Source organism: Manihot esculenta, chromosome 10, assembly GCF_001659605.2.
Source record: "Manihot esculenta cultivar AM560-2 chromosome 10, M.esculenta_v8, whole genome shotgun sequence".
NCBI classification, from domain to species: Eukaryota; Viridiplantae; Streptophyta; class Magnoliopsida; order Malpighiales; family Euphorbiaceae; genus Manihot; species Manihot esculenta.
In genome coordinates this window covers 32,005,912-32,028,546 of record NC_035170.2, presented here as the reverse complement: position 1 = coordinate 32,028,546, position 22,635 = coordinate 32,005,912, and the positions used below count along the sequence as shown (strand labels likewise).

The 22,635-nt window shown below is 42.5% G+C and overlaps 1 protein-coding gene across 1 annotated transcript; it reads right to left on the bottom strand.

Moving 5' to 3' along the window:
* Positions 1-8,923: 8,923 nt before the first annotated feature.
* LOC110624535 (beta-hexosaminidase 2) lies at positions 8,924-11,317 on the bottom strand. Its single transcript, XM_021769730.2, has 2 exons — positions 10,442-11,317; positions 8,924-10,063 (listed from the first exon to the last, which is right to left on the bottom strand). The coding sequence occupies exons 1-2, from the start codon at positions 11,220-11,222 to the stop codon at positions 9,108-9,110; spliced, it is 1,737 nt and encodes a 578-aa protein (XP_021625422.1). The 5' UTR covers positions 11,223-11,317; the 3' UTR covers positions 8,924-9,107.
* Between the last annotated feature and the right edge of the window lie 11,318 nt (positions 11,318-22,635).

Here is a 22,635-nt window from a genome sequence, read left to right as displayed (position 1 = left end):
AACTCCTCCCATGAAAGATTGTCCACCCTCGGTTTCACATAGCCCTTGAACCACTCACGGGCCTTTTTGCATTTCAGGGTGAAACCAGCCATCTGAATGGCTCTGCTGTCATCAGCACCTATCTCATCTGTAATTGTTTTGACCTTCTCCAGGTACACAAACGGATCATCACCGGTATCAAACTGGGGAGCACCCAACTTCATATAGTCGGTCATCTTGGCCTTGCTCCCTCCAGATGAGGTAGGTTGAGGTCTTTGGGTTTCTGGAACTGTGGGTTCTGCTGGGGGTGGTGGTGCGACATCCCCTGGGATAGGGTTTGCTGTGCCTGGATGGAAGGATGGAGGTGGGTACATAGGGTACTGGGGATACTGTGGGTAGAAAGGTGGATATGGCATGTGAGAAGGGTAAGGATTAAAACTGGGGTAATCCGATGTGCTTCCCATCGAATACCCGGGGTATGGTGAAAAAGGTGGGTACTGGGGTGGAGGAACAAACCCCGAGGCCTGAGTGCCTCCCTGTGACTCACCCATGCCCTCTTCTGGCATGTTTACACCAAGGTTACCATCCCTCCTCTGATCCACATCCATCTCCACTTCTTCATCAACTGACATTCTTTCTTGAACTGTACCCCTTACTGATCTGCTTCTACCCAGATCCAAGGACCTTCTAGGGTCCCTCACTGTTCTGTCCCTGTTGGACCTGCTTGACATTGTCCTCGGCAATGCTGGAGGACGGGCGCTCGTGCCCTCATCCTCCGGTGGTACTCTAGTCAATCTAGCTGATCGACGAGTTCCTCGCATTCTGTTTACTGAAAAACAGCACAGATAACAAAACATTAGCATCAAATGGTTCATGTGGAAACACATGAACCCACATCATATACACATCATATTCAAAGCATAACTCATGGCATACATACTTGCATTCTAGACAGGACTCTACATCCTATCCTAGTGGACATGATTTCCTATTGTGCTTGACATTTCTATCACATCTATGAGCCCGACACTCTAGGTCCGACCATATGAACCTAGGGCTGTGATACCATTCTGTAACGACCCGGAAACCGGACCGCTACCGGCGCTAGGATTCAGGTCGGCTTAAGGCCGCCGGAACCCGTAGCAAGCCAAACATACATCCTGTGAACCTGTTTAATCCCATACATGAACCAAAACATACATAAAAATTAAAACTTTTCTTTCATTCAAACATTTCTTTACCCAGCCTAGCCTGTGCATGCATAATCATAACATAAACCCCTCATTGGAGTTCTCAACAAATACTCCAATGGGGTACATAACATATATCAGGCTTGGGTTACATAAACATCATAAAACATTTACTTCATGTATTTAAGGGATTACAACAGACTCTAGTCAAGCACACTATAGAACTTACATTACATTACATAATATACTTTTACATTACAACCAAACCATGTCCACTTCTATGCTATTACAGAGACTTCTCTTACTCTTGCTGACTTCTCTATCTACTCTGCACCTGCAAGACTGGGGTTAGGGGAGAGGGGTGAGCTAAAAAGCCCAGTGAGCAAAAAGTAAAAACATGATATTAATTCCTCCATTTTTAGGTATTTTATTCTCCATTTTATTATTTACATTTGCTTTAATTCCACACTTTTTAGGTATATTATTATTCATTTTATTATTAACCTTAAATAACATAACTTTTACTTTACATGCTTTCATGAAATGCAACACATCACATTTAATCACATAAAGGATGGTATTGTCACCATTAGTCCTCACATCTCCAAGTGCCAGGGGCGTAGAATGGGCCTCGCTGGTCTTTCTCTTACATAACATACATATCATAACATTCCAAAGTGCCAGGGGCGTAGAATGGGCCTCGCTGGTCTTTCTCTTACATAATGCCAGGGGCGTAGAATGGGCCTTACTGGTCTTCCATAACATATCATCATAACATAACATTAGAGGACTATGGATCACCCAATAACCATCCACATCAACATCAAATTATGCAATGCAACATATTCGTGAATTTCTAATGCAAACATCCTAAAGCATCGCATGGCATTAATGATGCATGAGTATGCTATCAGATTCATTCATTTATTCATTTATTCATTACTTAAAACTTAGGGAAATAATCCCACTCACCTGGCGACCGAAACTTTAACGACGGACTCTGAAAGACTATCTCACAACCGGGGGTCTCGGGTCCTCGGGTCCGAACCTACACAGGTGGACTCAAATGAGGCACCAAACAACAAGAACATAACTCTAAACATACCCCCAAAAACCTCCTCAAAACACCTCAAAACATCCCTAGAAAACATGCAAGAAAAGGCTGGGAAGGGCACTTTCGGCGGCACCTTCGGCGGCCGAAAGTCCCTCCAGAGCCGAAAGTCAGGCAGTTTCGGCGGCACCTTTGGCGGCCGAAACTCCCAGACAGAGACGAAACTCATGCATGTTCGGCGGCACCTTCGGCGGCCGAAAGTCTCGGACAGAGCCGAAACTCCAACTTTCGGGGGCAGGCTTCGGCAGCCTAAAGCTGCCTCCCAAGCTGGTTCGGCGGCCGAAAGTACCTTCGGCTGCCGAACCTGGTTTCTGCCAAAGGGCAGAAACTTGGTTCATCATGCCCAAAACAACCCCCTACACAACCAATCATGCATAAACCTATTCTACAACAAGCATACTCAAGCATACAAGCTCCTAGGGGTCTCCAACAAGCTTAAACCCCAACTACAACACACAAGCAAGCCACATTGCACAAAAACACACATTAAAACCATGGATTTTTCATACAAACCCATCAAGCCTACTCATGCATTTCTACCCTAAAAACTTGCATAAAACTTACTTAAAACACATATAGAACTAGAGATCGGCTCTTACCTCTTGAAGATCGAGAGAGAAACGATCCTAGCTCGAAGGTGGGGAGATTCGAGTTCTTGAACCTCAAAGCTCCAAAACTTGCTTAAACTTTAAAACTCTTCAAAAACAAGATGTAACTTGTTAAGATCTAAAGGATTTGAGGGAAAACACTTAAAATGACCATAGGAGGGCTAAAGCTTACCGTCGGCCGAAATGGGAGAGAAAACCTCGCCTGTTTCGGTCACGGGGTCTCTTATAGGGCTGGTTCTGCCACCTTTCGGCGGCCTAACGTGCCCCCACATCTCATGCATGTTCGGCGGCCGAACATGAGGTTCGGCGGCCGAACCTTGAGTCTTTCAAGCAAGGCTTTCGGGGGCCTAAAGCGCTCCCAAAACCCCACCATGTTCGGCGGCCGAACTTAACTTTCGGCGGCCGAACCTGGCAAAGTCTCCTTGGTCTATTTCATTCAAAACTCAATTTCCTTTTTGCTTAAAAACATAAAATACATTAAAAACATTTCATAAAACATGGTTTTACCCTTCTAGAGGTTTCCGACATCCGAGATTCCACCGGACGGTAGGAATTCCGATACCGGACGGTAGGCACTTTCGGCGGCCGAAAGTCCCTTCCAGAGCCGAACCTCAAGCACTTTCGGCGACACTTCGGCTGTCGAAAGTCCTCTCCAGAGACGAAAGTCCCTAACCTTCGGCGGTACCTTCGACGGCCGAAACCCTCCTCCAGAGCCGAAAGTCCAAACTTTCGGGGGCAAGCTTGGGCAAGCTTAGGTAGCCGAAACCACCTCCTTAGCATGTTCGGCGGCCGAACCTTCTTTCGGCAGCCGAAACTGGATTCTCCAGTAAGGCAGAAACTTTTTCTGCTTCATGCAAACGTACCCAATCTCCACTCAAACATGCAAACCATACTTCCACAACCTGCATATACTCAAGTATAGGCACAAAGAGGTCCAAAACTAACTTAAAACCCCAACAAACAACACAACTAAACACATAAGCATGCTTTGACCACAAATCAACCAAAACCTCAACTTACTCTCAACATGCATGTCTACCCAAAAACTTCATAAAACCTTCATAAAACATGCAAAGAAGTTCAGGATCTTCACTTACCTCTTACAAACAAGAAGATAACCGATCCCAACGTGGAGATATGGAGAAACTCTCCCTCAAAGTCTCCAACTTCAAAACTTTTGGTTAATTTGCTCAAAAGCTTCAAAATACCATAAAACCCATCAAACTTTGCAAGATTTGAAGAAAACATGAAAATCACCCAAGGAAGCTCATGGTCTCACCTCTGTCTGTGGATGGAAAGGAAATCTTATCCATTCACAGACCTAGGGTCTTTTATAGGTGGCTGGCCAGACCATCTTCGGCGGCCTAACGTGAAACTAAACCTCATGCATGTTCGGCGGCCGAACCCTGCATTTCTTCCTTGGCTCTTTTCTTTCAAACAAACTCATTTCCTTTTTCACTTAAAACATAAAACATACTAAAATCCTTTACAAAAACATAAAGCTTACCCTTCTAGCGAATTTCGACACCCGAGATTCCACCGAAAAGTAGAATGCCCATGCCGGACTCTAGCCGGGTATTATATTTACTTCTTTCATAAGTAAGTCTGCATCTTCCTTGGAGTCCGTGTATATGACTAGGCGCATTTAGACAAAGAGTCGGCCTCAACTTGTAGAATCTAGTTTGGACCTGTTGTGCGGAGTAATTTGAAGCCCACTGAAACTGGGACCCCCTATTGTGCCTTATGACTCTTGCATTGCAAATAGCTAAGTACGACCTCGTCTGGACTATTTTGTTTTTTTCTTTTAACAAACGACACATCATGCGGAAAAGATGATAAACATTTCGCAATTTCAAGAGGATGGCTTGGCTTGTCGTTCCTAACCAGTGGATGGTAATTAATGAAGGTAAATTCCTTCTCCTCCCGCCCACGTAAGCGCGCGCTTAATACCATTTCTTTTTCCTTCTTGTAAAACCGGTGATGCCAGCGATTTCTTACACCTGTACGGACTTAATTAACCAGATAAAATGAGATATTATCCCACACATTACCCGCCATAGCCGGTCAAACCTCTTTCCTCCATGGACGTTGTCTGGCACATAAACTTATTGGAGGGGTCACTTGCTGCTAGCTCTTGGTGAGGAAATATGAAGAAGTTGTGCGGATGAGCCATGAAGAAGTGGCAGTGGTCATCCTGGCGGAACAGACAAACGCCGAACTGAACGGTGGCGAACTTCTCGGCGGAATCTTCGGCCCTGAGGTACCGAACACCGAATCGGTCGAATTCAGAGGACTCATGCCACAAAGCGCTGGTGACGTCGGTCACCTCAAGATCGATGGCGACTAAATCGGCAGCACTGACATGGCTTTTCAGCTCGGAGAGTGCAGAATCGAAGCTTGATTTGGTCACGTGCTTCAGAGGGAACGTCGAAGAAGAGGAAAAAGAGGTGTATGCATTCGAATCTTGAAGGCTGTCTGGCCATTCAACTAGAAATGCGAGACCGACTACTTCTTTCGACCTGTCGAGTTTGATCTGCTGGAGCCTTCCCACTCAAAAGTTGATCATCTAGTGGTGGTGTCTGCTTTAATTCTTGAAGGTTGTGGTTTTTTCTTTTGCAGACGTGGTGTCGGCTCCATCATGCCTTCCTATCTGGTCCATTTCAGTGTCGCGACGACCTCACTTGTTGGAGCTTGACCAGACTAGCGACTTCCTCATCAGGTCGGCGCGCCTTTAACAGCATCACGTCTGTCTATATGGTCCATTTCCACGTCGCGCCGACCTCATTTGTCGGGTCTTGACCAGTCCAGCAACTTCCTCCTCAGGTCGGCCCGTCTTTGGCAACTCGAGCTCTTTCCACTCCTGCTATTTCTATATATATATATATATATATATATATATATTTCCCACTCATCTATTGCTTTTACAAAATCTTCTAGTATTACCTCATTTTTATTTATTACTCTTTTAATTTCTGAGGATTCTGAATCATCTGATTTTACTGTACTAGCCGATTTACACAGAAAAGGATCCATTTTCAAAGATCTTGAATTATGTTGCGGCCACTGCATATATATATATATATATATATATATTGTTTTTATTTTTTATTTTATTATTATTTTTTATTATTATTAACTTGGGATTTTACAGCCAACCTGCCCATCTAACCCTTACAATATATATACGGCTGACCTCACAATTTCAACAAATATGTATATTACGCATTCTTTTTTTTTTTTTACAAAAAAGATTAACATTTATACTCATAAACAAGTATTTCGATCTAAAATTTTACTTCACCAGGTTTCAAAGAAAAAATCAGCCGTAATGAAATCTAATAAATGTTAGAACACACTATCTGAAATACTTATCAAAATATTCTTCAACACAGTGAACCTTTCTTTTCAGTTGGGTTATTCGCTCAAACTTTCATGCCTTATGCAGATCTCAATGGGTGGATCTGGAAACTTTAGAGATAGTAAAATCTCTTTCGTTCCCACAGACGGCGCCATTTGATAACTCTAAATCTCCCTGGGCTCCATATTTGTTAGATCTGGTCCTCCCTCGTCCCCTATTATATGGATCTGATTCCTTTTTGGGCTCCCTGACGGGTCTGTCAAATGGATCTCTCCATGTTCTATCTGATGAAAGGACCTGTAAAATAAGGAAAAATGGTCAGGGGTCCACCGGAGATGCCCCGGCGGAGACCCTCCAACGTTCAAGTCAGGTTTCACGAATAAGAGTAGTATATCCAGGCAAGAGTTGCAGAGAGAAAATAAAAATGGAGTCTAGGCAGGAGGAGAGAAAGAAGAAGATACCCCCTTGAAAGAGAAGACCCCCCAGTATATAGTGCTTCATGTCCTTGTCACTCAGCTCTGTACCTACAGATGTGTCAGACACCTGCTCCATGCATAACGGCCATTTAATTCACCCGGACACGCATGCGAACAAGGTTGGTGAGTGATTGGGACTCCCCTATTGGGCTTATGCTCGTATCTGACCCGGATTGTCCTGGGTCGTTTGGCCCAGACTCATGAAGTCGGGCCGTCTTTCGAGCGTACAATCTGATGGGTTTTGGACCTGTAGTCTTCTTTTAGATCTGACCTTATTCCTGGGTTAGAAAAAATCTAGAGGTTATCACACTTAATGTTATATTATAAAAAATATATAATTATTTATTAGTAAATATGTTTTGTTTTTTTGAATCAATTATTAGTAAATATGTTATCGCTACTATCTAATTTAAGTGTTATAAATTAATTTTTAAAAATAATAAAATATATTTTTATAATAAAATATATTATTAAATTGTTCGCCGAAACAATTCTTACTGTGACTATTTCTTTTTAAAAGTAGATTTTTATCTCACGTTGGAATGTCTCATTTTTTATTGCTCAGAGAAGTCGATGACGAAGGAAACTATATTTTTTTGTAGTATTTCTATATATTTTTAATAATTATATATATAATATAAATAGAATTGTATAAAAAAGTATGATAATAATTTATCAATAAATTTGCAAATAGTACTGTTTAATTATATATAGTACTACAAAATTAATATGTTAAAAAAATAAAATAAATTACGAAAAGTATTTACTATTATAAAAATTGTGTTATAAATAATACTATCAAATTAATATAATACACTATAATATAAATATATTATTATAATATAATAATAATAATTAAAAAAAATGAAAAAGTACAGTCCTAAATTATAAAGCTTGTCGCACGTCAAGATGGATAGTAGATTATCAATTTTAAAAAAAAAAACAATGGGGCGCACAAGCGACTCAACCTTTATGTCCCATTGCTGACATGGCAAATTGAACCCTATTTCACAAATAATTTCTTCTAAATCCTTCCTTTCAAATAATTTTTTTTTTAAATATTTTTTTTTTAAATATTTTTTTTTTCTATAAAAACTCCGAAAATGCTGGGGCTCCTGCACAGCAAGCTTCCATTTGTTAGGTATTTCACATAAGGTCTCATATTAGTTTATGAAATAACAGCCTCTGAAATTAGCACAAGTAAAAGAGGAAGTATAGCAAACATGATTAGAACTGCTACTTTCGGGAGTTCACGGTAATAAATGGTAAGTGCTCTTAATTAGTAAAGGCCAGGTTTTAGATCGTTCTAACGACAGAGCATGAGATTTCTTCAGGGATTGGGTAATTGTGTTGGCAGCTGGTTGCATGGTAGAAAAAGACTTTGGAACATGTGGAACTTTCTATTACTTGGTAGAGTTGTTGGGTTCGCAGGGATTATGATAGGCTTTTTTAGATAAACAACGTCTTGATTCTTGGTTGGAAATTGGAAATAAGGAACAAAGCAAGAAGCTTCGCAATACAAGGAACTCAGCAAATTCTGCAAAAAGCATAATTTACACTTATTAGCTTTTTTATCAAAGATAGATATATTCATTAAAAGGGGTTAACCCTAAAATTACAACTAGACCTTGAAACCCAATTAAGTTCACTAAAAAAGAAGACCCCATGGCCCAGAAACATAAAATTCTAGAGTTAAAAAATTTCTCAGCCTCATCATTGCCTCTGCCGTGCGGCTAAACAAGAGCAAATCACAAAATGCAAAGCAACATAGAGAATAACAGGCAACTAGAGAGGAAGAAGCAATCCCAGCCAAGAAGCCAAAGAACTCAAACACAGAGCAAATAGCAGCCTAAAAATGAAGATTCACCCACCGACACACTATATAAAAGAAAAAGAAAACACACAAAATTTTTTTTCTTGTGGAGTAGATGAAGTCACGTAAATTGTTGTTGCCATTTTAAAGGAATTTACTTTTTGGTCTTTTAAACTTTTTTTAACTTTTATTTGTCTTTTAACTATTCAAACTTTTATTTACACCCAAACTTCTAAACTTTTATATTTAAATAAAAATTAAATTTAAATTTTATCTTTAAATTTTCATAAACTTATTTTTATTCTAATAATGACTATACATATTATTTTTTTAAAAAAATTAAGATGTTACATCAATATATGAAAATTTTAACATGCAACTGTAAGAAGGTTAACAAAGTCCTGACATTAAGTTAAGATTTTTCTATCCTTTCTATTTTGAGCATATGTTACAGGGTAACAAGGTCATTGGAGTAAAGGTCCTAAATTTTCAAATTCAAACTTATGAAATTAAGAAACAAGGAACCATTCTTAATTTCCCCAGTGAATTTTACAGGCAAAACAATGGAGCAACTAAACAAATGGATGAACTGTATTACACATGCCTGGGTTCCTAGTGCACCAAAGTGGCTGAAGAGGTTCAGCGCCAATTCCTCTGCTAACCATTCTGTACCTCCACTCATTTAAACGATCCATTGCCTCAGCATACCTCTTCCTGCCTGTCTCATCCCTATTTCCTGACCACAAAGTCTCTGCCATTGCTGAAGCTCTAGGCCAAATCCGTGCATCCAAAACTGTTGGATCCGCTTGCTCTGACCATAATGCCACTTCTCCTCCAAGTACCAATTTGGCCTCTTCTTGGCTCAATCCATATGTTATGTCATAATTATATATGGTTTGCCATGTTTTGAATGGTCCACACCATGATCCGCCATTCCCAGTATCACCACCTGTTGGTGGCTGATTATATTGACTGTCATTTCCCAGAAAGTCGCCATGCCCACAATCTAAATAATAGAATTCTGAGGATGACACAATAGCCCTGTAACCAGCAGAAACAATCAGTTTTGTATTGTTTGGACCATTGTTCCATGTTTGAAGGATTGTATGCTCAGGCAGAAGCACTGACGCATCCACCTTGACATTGTCATCCAACAAAATATCCTCCCAGTACACCACAGTGCGATTGAGTGATACAATATAAGGCAAGGTTGATTTGACAAAGTTCTCTAGTAGCTGACTGAGGGTTCCATTATCAGATAGGAAAGACTTAATAGTTGGGTCAGCTTTCCAACAACCTGGGATGATTTCATCAGCTCCAGCATGGTAAAATGGTTCAGGAAATAAGGTGACGGTATCAGCAATGACATTTTTTAGGACTTCATAGGTCTTGGGGTTCAGTGGGTTTAGATGGCCAGTTCCTGGTTCAGATGCAAGTCGGTCAGCCCATTCACTTCCAGCTGGCCACCAAAACATGCCTGCGCATGTCACAATATCTGGGTATGCTTCAGCCCACGATCCTGTATGTCCTGGAATTGTAACAAATTTGACACTCATACTATGTCACTTTAAAGAAATTGGATAGGAGAACCCACCCATGAGATTGACTCACCGATATAGCCAAATTTATGAAGGCAATTACTGAGAAGAAGATCTAGCTAGAAACCAAGAATGAGAATGTACCAGTTGGTAGATTACATATCATATGGACACCAAGAATCACAAAATGCTTCACATGTTATGTGTGAGAACATATCCAGTTTAAATATGGTTACACGTTGGCTTAAGCATCTATTTGAAAAGATGGAGTAATTTATTATGGGAATTCAAGAAGTAGGCTTTATACTAGAATTTGTGCAGAGATAGAAATGCTTTGTTAATTATATTAATAAAAACTCTATACTGACCAGGAGTATCGATTTCTGGTATAACCCTAACCCCATGTTCCAAACCAAACTGAACAATGGTTGCAACATCCACCGGGGAGTACTGCATATTTGGCCCATAAGAACCCTTGGCTGCAAGTTCAGGCACAGATGGTAGCACCAAAGGAAACGAATGGGAATCTGTAATGTGCCAGTGGAACACATTCAATTTATTAGCACTCATGGCCCCAATAGTTCTCAATAAGTCCTCCACGGCATAGTAATTCCTGGAGGTATCCAACATAACCCCTCTGTGGGCGAAGAGCGGCGAGTCCCATAGGTAGAGCCCCACTGGCACGCGAGAGGGATCACCCCACACCAATTGGAAGAATGTCTCCAGACCCCTCATTGCTCCCCACACAGTCTGAGCCGTCAGATTAGCGGTGTGCCCTGCACTGGGGATGAAAAGGCTATAAGTTTCATTGACACCATGATGAAGTGGGGCGGAAAGATCGGCTACGGCGATGGCGAGAATCTGCAAGGGAGGGGATGAGTTAGAGAGATTGACGGCGGGATCTATGAGAGGTTGATGGTGCTCTGTTAAAATTTGAAGGAGATAGCGGTTGACCGCGGGGTAGAGGTGAGGGTGGTTGGGGGATGAGATGGAGAAAGTTGGGGAGAGAAAAGTGGCCTGTGGATGAGGCCATGACAAAGAAGTAGGCTTTGGCCACAGGTTGATCCCTGCAGATGCAGAAGTTGGTACAAAGGAGGAAAAGAGACCCCATGTCAACATGTAGCTTACGAGGATGACAAGTAACCTCATTGTTTCCCAACACTAGTATTTGGAAAAAAGAGGCGACTCCTTTTTTTTTTTCCTTGAACCGGATGAAATGCATTAAGGAAGGGACTCCTTTTTATTGCAATTGCAAGGCGAGTGAACCTTGGATCTTGTAATCTATATAAATTATATGACAGAGCCTAGAAGTCTTGTTTGTCGTTTTTGGTTCGTTTTCTTTTAGTTTGGAACTTAGGCAATTGACTTGACTTGACTTGACTTGACTTGACTTGACTTGTACATTCATACCAATATGATAAGCGTAGGAATGTCGTGATTGATCCGTCTATGCTGAGTGGACGCTTGAAAGTGTCCATCTCTCACAACAAAAATGCCTAACGTAGGTTGCAAGGAAAAATTAATCCTTCCTTCTGCTATTGCGGTCAATTTGTGTCCTATTTCTTATAGGATATTTTTTCAGAATGAAGGTAGGATGTTACGATTACCCAAAAATATATGAACTTGATTGTAGATATTTAATCATAGAGGTGAGGACTGAGGAGAATGTGCCGTCGTACAATATAGGGTATAAAACAAATATGATTTTGTACATAATTTAAACAAATTTTTGGACAAAAGTACATTACATTTATTTGTGGCTGCCGATGAGAGTTGTTTTATGCATTGCCATTTTGTTTCATTCCAACACTCGCAACTTCTTGCAGGAAAAGGCGATGGAGCTATCCGCGTTTTGGATTTTAACCTTACCTTAACCGTTATGTTGAACCAATATAGCCATTCGCAAGCGCAAGCATGGCCCGCTTTCCATAAGTCTATGTCCGTCTGCCTTACGTCACCATTATTATTATTATTATTATTATTATTATTATTATTATTATTATTATTATTATTAATTCTATATTGTTTGTTTATTTAATTTTGTATCCATATTTCCATCTCATTCCTTAGAGTAACATACGTGTAGGAAGATATCAGTCTAGTCATCTTGTTTTACTTTTTTTTTTTTTTAATTTCTAGTTGGGACTAGAAGAAGAACCCTTAGACGGAAAATTTAGACGATTGTCTAATATGATTAGAACTAAATATAGATGATAAAATTAAATTTAAAAAATCAGGATGAATTCCTCACTTTTTATTATATAATAAAGAGATTTACTTAATGTTTACACAGCGATCGCTCAAAATAAACCATAAATTATCACTATAAAATAAAGTCGTGTTAAAAATTTAATAAGTAGATGGACGATCCCGTCTAAGGAAAAGAGGACTAAATACAGTTACACCTGATTCTTCATTAAGACTTGCTCTTCTCTGAAAATATCGAGTTTTCACATAAAATTACTATTAGCAGGCATAATTCAGCATATATTCATTATGCCTGTAATTACGGAATCATCACTAGTTAGTTGACGTAATTTCTTATCAAATAGTTGACCACATCATCACTGGATTTTCAGAAAATATCATATTAACTTCATCTTCTTCCAGTATAAAAGTCAAACGATCACAGAGATAAAGGTATACAATTCTTTTATACAACCATTCTCAAGTTCTACACTCCCCCTATTCTCCAGTTTACTGACTTGAGCATCAGAGTGGCTGCCGTAAGCGCCAATTACCTCGCATTCTCTTTCTTGCAGGTTTAGCCAATCACAACACAGCTCTCTTTTTGGATGTATCATTTGGTTTCATTGCTGAAAAATCTATTGAATCATTTCTTTTCATTTGGATTAAATTTGGTCTCTTACTCCTTTTCTCTTATAAAGAAATCTCTTTTCTTCTTTTGAAATGGCCGATAGTTTATGAGCTACTACTAAGGTTACTACTAATGAGTGTTTTATCATTTTTTCCACCCCTGGCAGTGGACAAAACACTCCCTCAATTGTCAATGAAGCAAATCTCAATAATCTAAACAACGAGCAATTGATCCAATACATTCAAAAGTTGCAAGCTACTCTCGAGCAGTACAAGGTTCGAGAGGAGGCGTCAGTCACGGCTCCTAGGGGAAGGGAGGAAGCCTCCATTGACACCCCTAAGACTCGGACAGAGGCAATCAAGAGGCGGTCTAAAGGGAAGGTTGAGTTTGAAGAAGATGAATCAGAAAATGCTCCAAAATATGTCGACTGGAAGCTGGTACAAGCTGTTCAAAGGTACCAGAAGGAGCAAGAGGAGGATTTTGTCTTGGATGATATCTCGCCTCTGTCGGAAGAAATCCTAGCAGAAACATTCCCAACCAAGTTCAAGTTGCCTAGTTTGGACAAATATGACGGAACAACAAATCTCAGAAGTCACTTGGCGATCTTTAAGACGACTATCCAGCTTCAGAATGTCAATGAGTTCGTGATATGCTGTGTAACGACCCGAAAATCGGACCGCTATCGGCGCTAAGATCCGGGTCGACTTAAGGCCGCCGGGACCCGTAGCAAGCCAAACATACATCCTGTGAACCTGCTTAATCCCATACATGATCAACAACATACATAAAAATTAAAACTTTTCTTTCATTCATTTTCTCATACACCAAACTCAACCTGTGCATGCACTGAACATAGCCATAATCATAAACTTAACCCCTCTGTGGGATCTCATCAATGCCCCCAATGGGTGGCATAACATGTGTTGAGTTGGTTAAACATAGTCATCAATAAACATTAAGATCATGTATCAAAAGGGATTACAATATCCATAGGGTCAAGCACAACTTCTAAACCTCAATCTCATAATCAACATATACATGACATAACTATTCATAACTTTTACATCATCTTACAATTTATCATGTCCACTTTCTAACTATTACAATTACAAGACTTTACTCTTCTTGACTTCTCTGTCTAGCCCGTATGTAATACCCGGCTAGACTCCGGTATCGGAATTCCTCACGTTCGGTGGAATTTCGGATGTTGGAAGTCTCTAGTAGGGTAAAACCCTGTTTTTATAAAATGTTTTAATGTGTTTTATGTTTTAAGCATGAAAGAAAATAAGTTTTTGCATGAAAATAGCATTGGAGGAAAACTCAGGTTCGGCCGCCGAACCTCAAGTTCGGCCGCCGAACATGCATGCGTTGCGGGTGTGCTTTAGGCCCCCGAAAGCATAAGTGAGGGAAGTCCAGGTTCGGCCGCCGAACCACAAGTTCGGCCGCCGAACATGGCATGCATGCGGAGGCACATTCGGCCCCCGAACGTGGCCTGGTCAGCCACTATAAAAGGATCCCTTAGCCGAAAACGAGCGAGCTTTTTCCCCATTTTCGGCCAAGGTGAGCTCTTCGCCGTCCCTCACCCATCTTTGATGTTTTTCCTCTAGATCTTTCAAGATTTTCACTTGTTTTAACTTTGTTTTGAAGATTTGAGCTTTTGAGCAAAGTTTTGGAGCTTGGAGGTTCAAGAACCCAATCTCTCCCAACTTTGAGTTTAGGTCGTCTCTCTCTCGATCTCCAAGAGGTAAGAGCCGATCTTAAGCTCATTGTATGTTTTAAGTAAGTTTTAAGTAGATCTATGGGTTAGAATGCATGTTTAGGTTATGGTTATGTTTATGGGTATAAATGTATGTTCATGAACAATGTGGATGCTTGATGTGTTGTAGATGGGGTTTATGATGGTTTGAGGCCCCTAGGAACATGTATGCTTGTGTTTGTGTGTTGTAGAATAGGTTTGATTGCATGTTTGAAAGGTTTGGAGGCGAAATGTGCAAAGGGAGCCAAGTTTCTGCCCTTTGGCAGAAACCAGGTTCGGCAGCCGAAGGACTTTCGGCCGCCGAACATGGCTGGGGAGGCAGCCTTTCGGCTGCCGAAGCTTGCCCTCGAAAGGAGACTTTCGTCTCTGTCTGGCAGTTTCGGCCGCCGAAAGTGTCGCCGAACATGTATGAGTTTCGTCTCTGTCTGGGAGCTTCGGCCGCCGAAGGTGCCGCCGAACCTGCCTGAATTTCGGCTCTGGAGGGACTTTCGGCCGCCGAACCTGCCGCCGAAAGTGCCCTGTCCAGGCCTCTTTTGCATGTTTTTCTATGATGTTTTAGGGGGTTTTTGGGGAGTAGTTTATAGTTATGTTCAGGTGTGTTTGGTCCCTCATTGGAGTCCACCTGTGTAGGTTCGGACCCGAGGAACCGAGGATCCCAGCAGTGAGTTCAGCTGCTTCGGTGTTGTCAGAGTCAGCCAGAGGTGAGTGGAACCAAACTTAATCTTTTAAATTAAGAAATTAAATGTTTTATCATGTTTCATGCATCATGATTATGCAATAGGATGATTGCATTAGTTTTCACGAATATGCCGCATTGCATTGATCGTTGTTGATGTGGGTGAATGTTGGATGACCCAATTAGTCCATGACAGGAAGACCAGGACCCCATTCTACGGCCTGGCACAGAGTAAGGAAAGACCAGGACCCCATTCTACGGCCTGGCACGGTTATAGGACTCGAAGACCAGGAGTCCAGAGGAGGCCCTGGGGCAATGGTAAGTAATGTATGTTATGACAGGAAGACCAGGACCCCATGCTACGGCCTGGCACAGAGTTAGCTTGGACTAATTGGTGACAAGTTAACCCAGCCCTTATGTGAATTGTCTGTGTTATGATGCATTTCATAGAGCATAGTGTTAATATGTTTTATAGTTCTGCTCACTGGGCTTTTAGCTCACCCCTCTCCCTTTAACCCCAGGCTTGCAGGTACAGGATAGAGCAGGAGTCCGGATAGAGTAATGAAGTTTGGGTTATGTATTAGTAGTGTGGACATGATAAATGATTTTGATGTAATGTAAAAGTACAGTTTAGATATGTAATGAGATGATGCTTATGGATGTTAGAGGTGTGCTTGACCATAGATTGTTGTTATCCCTTTTATTACATGATCTTAGAGACTTTTATGATGTTTATGTAAACCAACTCAACAATATGTTATGTCACCCACTTGGGGGCACTGATGAGATCCCACAGAGGGATCAATGTTATGATTATGTTATGTATAGTGCATGCACAGGTTGAGTTGGTGTATGAATGGAAAGAAAAGTTTTAATTTTTATGTATGTTGTTGATCATGTATGGGATCAAACAGGTTCACAGGATGCATGTTAGGCTTGCTACGAGTCCCGGCGGCCTTAAGCCGATCTGGATCCTAGCGCCGGTAGCGGTCCGATTTTCGGGTCGTTACAGAATGGTATCAGAGCCCTAGGTTCATATGGTCGGACCTACAGTGTCAGGCTCATAGATGGTATAGAAGGTCAAGCACAATAGGAAGGATCATGTCCACTAGGATAGGATGTGGAGTCCTGTCTTGTATGATGAGGTGAAATGCCATGATGATATGCATGTGCATTAATGATATGCTATGATATGTGATTTATGTGATGCGGGTTCATATGTGCCCACATGAACCATATTATGCTAATGTTTGTTTGTTACGTGCTGTTTTTCAGAAAACAGGATGAGAGGAACTCATCGATCTGCAAGATTGACTGGAGTACCACCTGAGGATGAGGGCATGAGCGTCCGTCCTCTAGCATTGCCTAGGGCAATGTCTAGTAGGTCTAGCAGAGAAAGAGTAGTAAGAGACCCTAGAAGGTCTTTGGATCTGGGTAGAAGCAGATCAGTCAGAGGAACAGTTCAGGGAGGAGCGTCAGAGGACATGGGGGATGATATGGATGTAGAGCAGAGGAGGGATGGCAGTTTGGGAGTTAGCATGTTAAAAGAAGGAATGGGAGAATCCCAAGGAGGCACTCAGGCCTCGGAATTTGTTCAGCCACCCCACTACCCACACTTCTCACAGCATCCCGGATATTCGATGGGAGGTACATCGGATTACCCTAGCTTCACCCCTTATCCCACACAGATGCCATACCCGCCATACCCACCATACTACCCACCATATTCACAATACCCAATGTATCCACCCCCACCTTACTATCCAAATCCAGCAAACCCTACCTCAAAAAATGTTGCACCACCTCCACCACCTGCAGAACTAGCAGCCCCAGTTACTCAACCTTCTAGACCTAGCTCAGCCAGTGGGAGCAAGGTCAAGATGACCGATTACATGAAACTGGGTGCTCCTCAGTATGAAAAAGGGGATGACCCATTTGTGTATCTTGAAAGGGTTAAAGTGATTACAGAGGAGATTGGGGCTGATGACAGTAGAGCCATACAGATGGCTGGGTTCACACTTAAGTGCAAGAAGGCACGAGAGTGGTTCAAGAATTATGTGAACCCGAGAGTGGACAGCATGTCTTGGGAAGAGTTTGCAAACGAGTTTGCAGGATGGGCTTTTCCCGATAGTTCAAGAGAGTTGAAGATGATAGAGTTTGAACAGTTAAGGCAGGCAGAGGATATGAGTGTAGAGGAGTACACCGACAGGTTCTTGGAGCTGTTACCTTTTGCTGGGCAGAGTCTGGATACAGATTCGAAGAAGTCAAGGAGGTATGTCATGAAACTTCATTCCAGGTATTCCTCCTTGATTCAGTCCGTGGACAGGGAGAGCTTCCATGCCATAGTAGATATGGCCAGGAAAATGGAGGCCAGTGCCATCATTCAGGGGACAGTTAAGCAGACAGTGGCACAGCCTTCTGGTTCTAAAACTCCGGGTGGGGAAAGGTTAGATCCCTCTACCTTGAGTGCAGCAGCTTCAGGCAGTAAGAGATGGGGTAAACCCAAGGGTAAGAAGAACAAGTTCTGGAGCAAAGTCAAGTCCAGTCTGGGATTTGGGAGTGGCTCAAGCTCTAGTGCAGATAATGCAGTTTGTGCGAAGTGTGGTAGGCCACACAAGGGAGTATGTCGGTTTGGGACGAACGCCTGTTTCAGATGTGGTCAGGAGGGGCATATGGCTTGAGAGTGTCCAAGAGCAGCCCTCGGCAATGCAGGAGGACGAGCAGCTAATCCCTCACTATCTGATGGGACTCCAGTCAATCGAGCTGATCGACGAGTTCCTCGCATCTTAACTCTGAAAAACAACACATACTAGAGCATATCAGCACATCAACATATAACTCAATCATATTACACATGCATATGAAATAATAGACAGGACTCCACATCCTATCCCGGTGGACATGATTCCCTATTGTGCTTGACCAACTGTATTTTCTATGAGCCCAACACTCTCTCTATAGGTCCGACCATGTGAACCTAGGGCTCTGATACCAATCTGTAACGACCCCAAAATGGACCGTCACCGGCGCTAGGATTCAGGTCGGCTTAAGGCCGCCAGAACCCGTAGCAAGCCTGCAATACTCTCTGTGTACCTGTAAAACTCATACATGATACATTTTCTGTGAAAATAAAACTCTTTGCTGAACCAAGGCTTAACCTGTGCATACACTATCTCTGTCCTCTGTACTCTGTACCCCTGACTAGAGCTTGCTCTAGATGGGTTAATTCATACCTGTTAAGCCTGGTTATAAAACATATATACATATACAGATCATGTATGTAACAAAAGCTTTACAATACAAACCACTAAGTCAAGCACAACTCTAACGTTATACACAACTACAACATCTCATTACAATTTACATGTCCACTCTATACTATTACAAGCTCTTTTACTCTTTCTGTACTCTGCTGAACTGTCCCTGTACACTGTACACTGAACCTGCAAAACTGGGGTTAAGGGAGTGGGATGAGCTCTATAGCCCAGTGAGTAGAACAGTAAAATATCTCAGTAAAACATGCTCTCATGGAATGCGTCATACCACAAACCAGCCACATCAAGAGTAAACCTGTCACCACATAATCCCAGTAAACCGTGCCAGGCCGTAGACTGGGGTCCTGGACTTCCTGTACCATATATGTATATGTGTATATAACACCTGTACTTACCCTTTGCCAGTATAGACCAATTGCCTATACCCGCCAGGCCGTAGAATGGGGTCCTGGTCTTCCTTTACCTGCCAGGCCGTAGAATGGGGTCCTGGTCTTCCTGTCTGGAACTACTGGATCATTCAGCATTTACCCACACCAACAATGAAGCTATGCAATGCAACATCTTTGTGCCTTCTAATGCAATCACCCTATGGTATAAATATGATGCATGACATATGCTAAAAGCAGTTATTGTCTGAATTAAATCAAGTACTCAGTTTAGTTCCACTCACCTCTGGCTCTGGACTGACTCTGCAGGTTCTGTACACTCTGGAGCAGTACTCACTGCTGCTCTCTCTGAGTCCTCTGGTCTGTATAAGCACATCAAGACTCAATAGGAGGGACCAAACTATCAGAAGCATAACTCTATAACCTCCCCAAGAATCTCCTTAACCTTACGTTAAAACTCAAGCAAAACATGCAAAAGAAAAGCTGGACAGGACACTTTCGGCGGCAGGTTCGGCGGCCGAAAGTCGTCTCCAGAGACGAAACTCAAGCACCTTCGGCGGCACCTTCGGCGGCCGAAGTCCCCAAACAGAGCCGAACATGCAAAACTCGCGGGGGCAAGCTGTGGCAGCCTAAGCCACCATGCAAGAGGTTCGGCGGCCGAATGAACCTTCGGCTGCCGAACCTGAGTTCATCCAGAACTCAGCCCCGACGGCAAACAAACTTCTCCATCCCTACAACATCTCCAATCATGCATACGTCAACTATTCCACACACATATACGCAAGTATATGATCACAGGGGTCCAAAACTAGCTAATAACCCCAAACAACAAATCAAACATAACACAGAAACATGTATACATGTATAAAGCATCAAAATCACTACTTCTCACTTAAACATGCATCTCTCTCCCTGATCTTCCATAAAACCTTCAGCAAACACATAAAAACAGGTTCAGATCTTCCCTTACCACTATAAACAGGAAGATGAACGTTCTGAATCCAAGAAAAACAGATCAACTCTTCTTCAACTTTGCTAACTCTCAAAAGCTTAACTTTTGCTTCACCACTCTCACAAGCTCGTGAACACTAGCAACTCCTGCATGATCTGCTCAAACTGAGCACATAAAGCATGGAAGACGTGACCACCTTCTGGACATGATCTGGTGATAACACCTGTCCACAATGCTGACTAAGGGATACCACACTGCTGGCTCAGCAACTCAGCTTCGGCTGCCGAAGCGCATGCAAAACCATGCAACATTCGGGGGCCGAACCTGAAGTCGGAAGCCGAACATTGAGCACTTTCGGCGGCCGAACTTACCTTCGGCGGCCGAACTTGGCTCCTCAGCCTCAGCTCAAAACTTAAGTCCATTTGACTTGACCATAGTAACACACATCATAACACATAGTAAAACATAAATCCTACCCTCTTCTAGAAGTCCGACACCCCAGATTCCACCGGACGACAGGAATTCCGGTGCCGGATTCTAGCCGGGTATTACATTCTCCCCCCCTTAAAACCATTCGTCCTCGAATGAATCGAAAACAAATAACACCTGAAACGGAGGAAACTAACCTCAAAACAAATATGGATACTGCTGGAGCATAGACTCCCGCGTCTCCCAAGTGCACTCTTCTAGGTTATGGTGGTTCCATAGAACTTTCACCATCGGAATCTCCTTGTTCCTTAGCTGTCTGATCTGTGTGTCTAAAATCCGCACTGGCTGCTCTATATAGGTGAGATCTGTATGAATCTCCATCTCAGGCTCACTCAGAACCTGATTCGGATCTGACACAAACTGTTGTAGCATAGAAATATGAAATACCGGGTGAATCCTCTCCATAGAAGCAGGCAAATCTAGCTTATACGACACATTTCCGATCCTCTGCAAAATCTCAAAGGGTCCAATGTACCGTGGAGTTAACTTACCCTTCTTCCCAAATCGAACCACTCCTTTCATTGGAGACACTTTTAGCAATACCATACTACCCTCTTGGAATTCTAACTGTTTTCTGCGAACGTCTGCATAACTTTTCTGCCTACTTTGTGCTGTTCTAATCCTCTCTCTGATCACGGGCACTGTTCTACTGGTAACCTCGACCAATTCTGGTCCTGCAAGCGCTTTCTCTCCTACCTCTTCCCAGCACACAGGTGATCTGCATTTCCTCCCATATAACGCCTCATACGGAGCCATCCCAATGCTCGCATGATGACTGTTATTGTAGGCAAACTCTACCAAAGGTAGATGCTGCCTCCAAGAATCGCCAAAGTCTAACACACACATTCTGAGCATATCCTCGATGGTCTGGATGGTCCTCTCTGACTGTCCATCAGTCTGTGGGTGGAAAGCAGTGCTAAACTCTAATCTCGTGCCCATCGCACTCTGCAGACTCCGCCAAAAGCGGGAGGTAAACTGAGGTCCTCTGTCTGAAACTATAGACACTGGAACTCCATGTAATCTCACGATCTCATCCAGATAGACCTGTGCCAACTTATCCACAGAATAGTTACTCCGAACTGGAAGAAAATGAGCAGATTTTGTGAGTCTGTCCACAATCACCCATATAGAGTCTATTCTGTTGGACACTGCTGGTAAACCCACTACAAAATCCATGGCTATGTTCTCCCATTTCCACTCTGGAATCGGCAATGGGTTAAGCATTCCTGCTGGTTTCTGATGTTCTAGTTTCACCCTCTGGCAAACTTCACAGGCTGTCACAAATTGCGCCACCTCTTTCTTCATGGCTGGCCACCAATAGATCCTTTTAAGATCTTGGTACATCTTGGTGGCTCCTGGGTGAATACTATACCTCGCATTATGAGCTTCCCTCATAATGTCTTCCTTCACACTGCCCCTATCTGGTACACAAAGTCGACTCCCATAACGAAGGATCCCTTTGTTATCAAAACGAAACTCTGCACTGTTGCCTGACTGAACAGTCCTGGCAATTTTCATCAACTCAGGGTCCTCATGCTGTCTCTGAGCTATCTGCTCCAGAAACACAGGTGTCACTCTCATCTGTGCGATCAATGCACCTGTACCAGACAACTCTAACTGTAATCCCTCTTCTAAGAGCTTGTAAAGCTCCATTACTACTGGTCTCCGCTCTGCTGCTAGATGAGATAAACTGCCTAGTGATTTTCGGCTTAGGGCGTCTGCCACAACATTCGCCTTACCCGGATGATACTGGATCTTACAATTATAATCACTAAGCAATTCGACCCATCTCCTCTGCCTCAAATTCAGCTCTCTCTGACTCAAGATGTACTGTAAACTCTTGTGATCAGTGAAGATCTCGCATTTAACCCCATAGAGGTAATGCCGCCACATCTTAAGTGCAAAGATAACTGCTGCCATCTCGAGGTCATGGGTAGGGTAATTCAACTCGTGCTTCTTCAACTGTCTCGAAGCATAAGCTATCACCCTATCACTCTGCATCAAAACACAGCCCAATCCCACTCGAGATGCATCACAGAACACTGTGAAATCCTCATTACTCACAGGCAGAGCTAGCACTGGTGCTGTCGTCAATCTCCTTTTGAGCTCTTCAAAGCTCTCGTCACACTGGTCTGACCAGATAAACTTCTGGTTCTTCTGAGTCAATTTGGTCATCGGAGCTGCTACTTTTGAGAAGTTTTGAACGAACC

Bases quoted from the DNA above. Each gene is read 5' to 3' on its own strand.
- LOC110624535 (XM_021769730.2), bottom strand. From the start codon at position 11,222: ATGAGGTTACTTGTCATCCTCGTAAGCTACATGTTGACATGGGGTCTC. The intron at 10,064-10,441 runs GTCAGTATAGAG...TTACAATTCCAG, and splicing joins ACCAGAAATCGATACTCCTG to GACATACAGGATCGTGGGCT.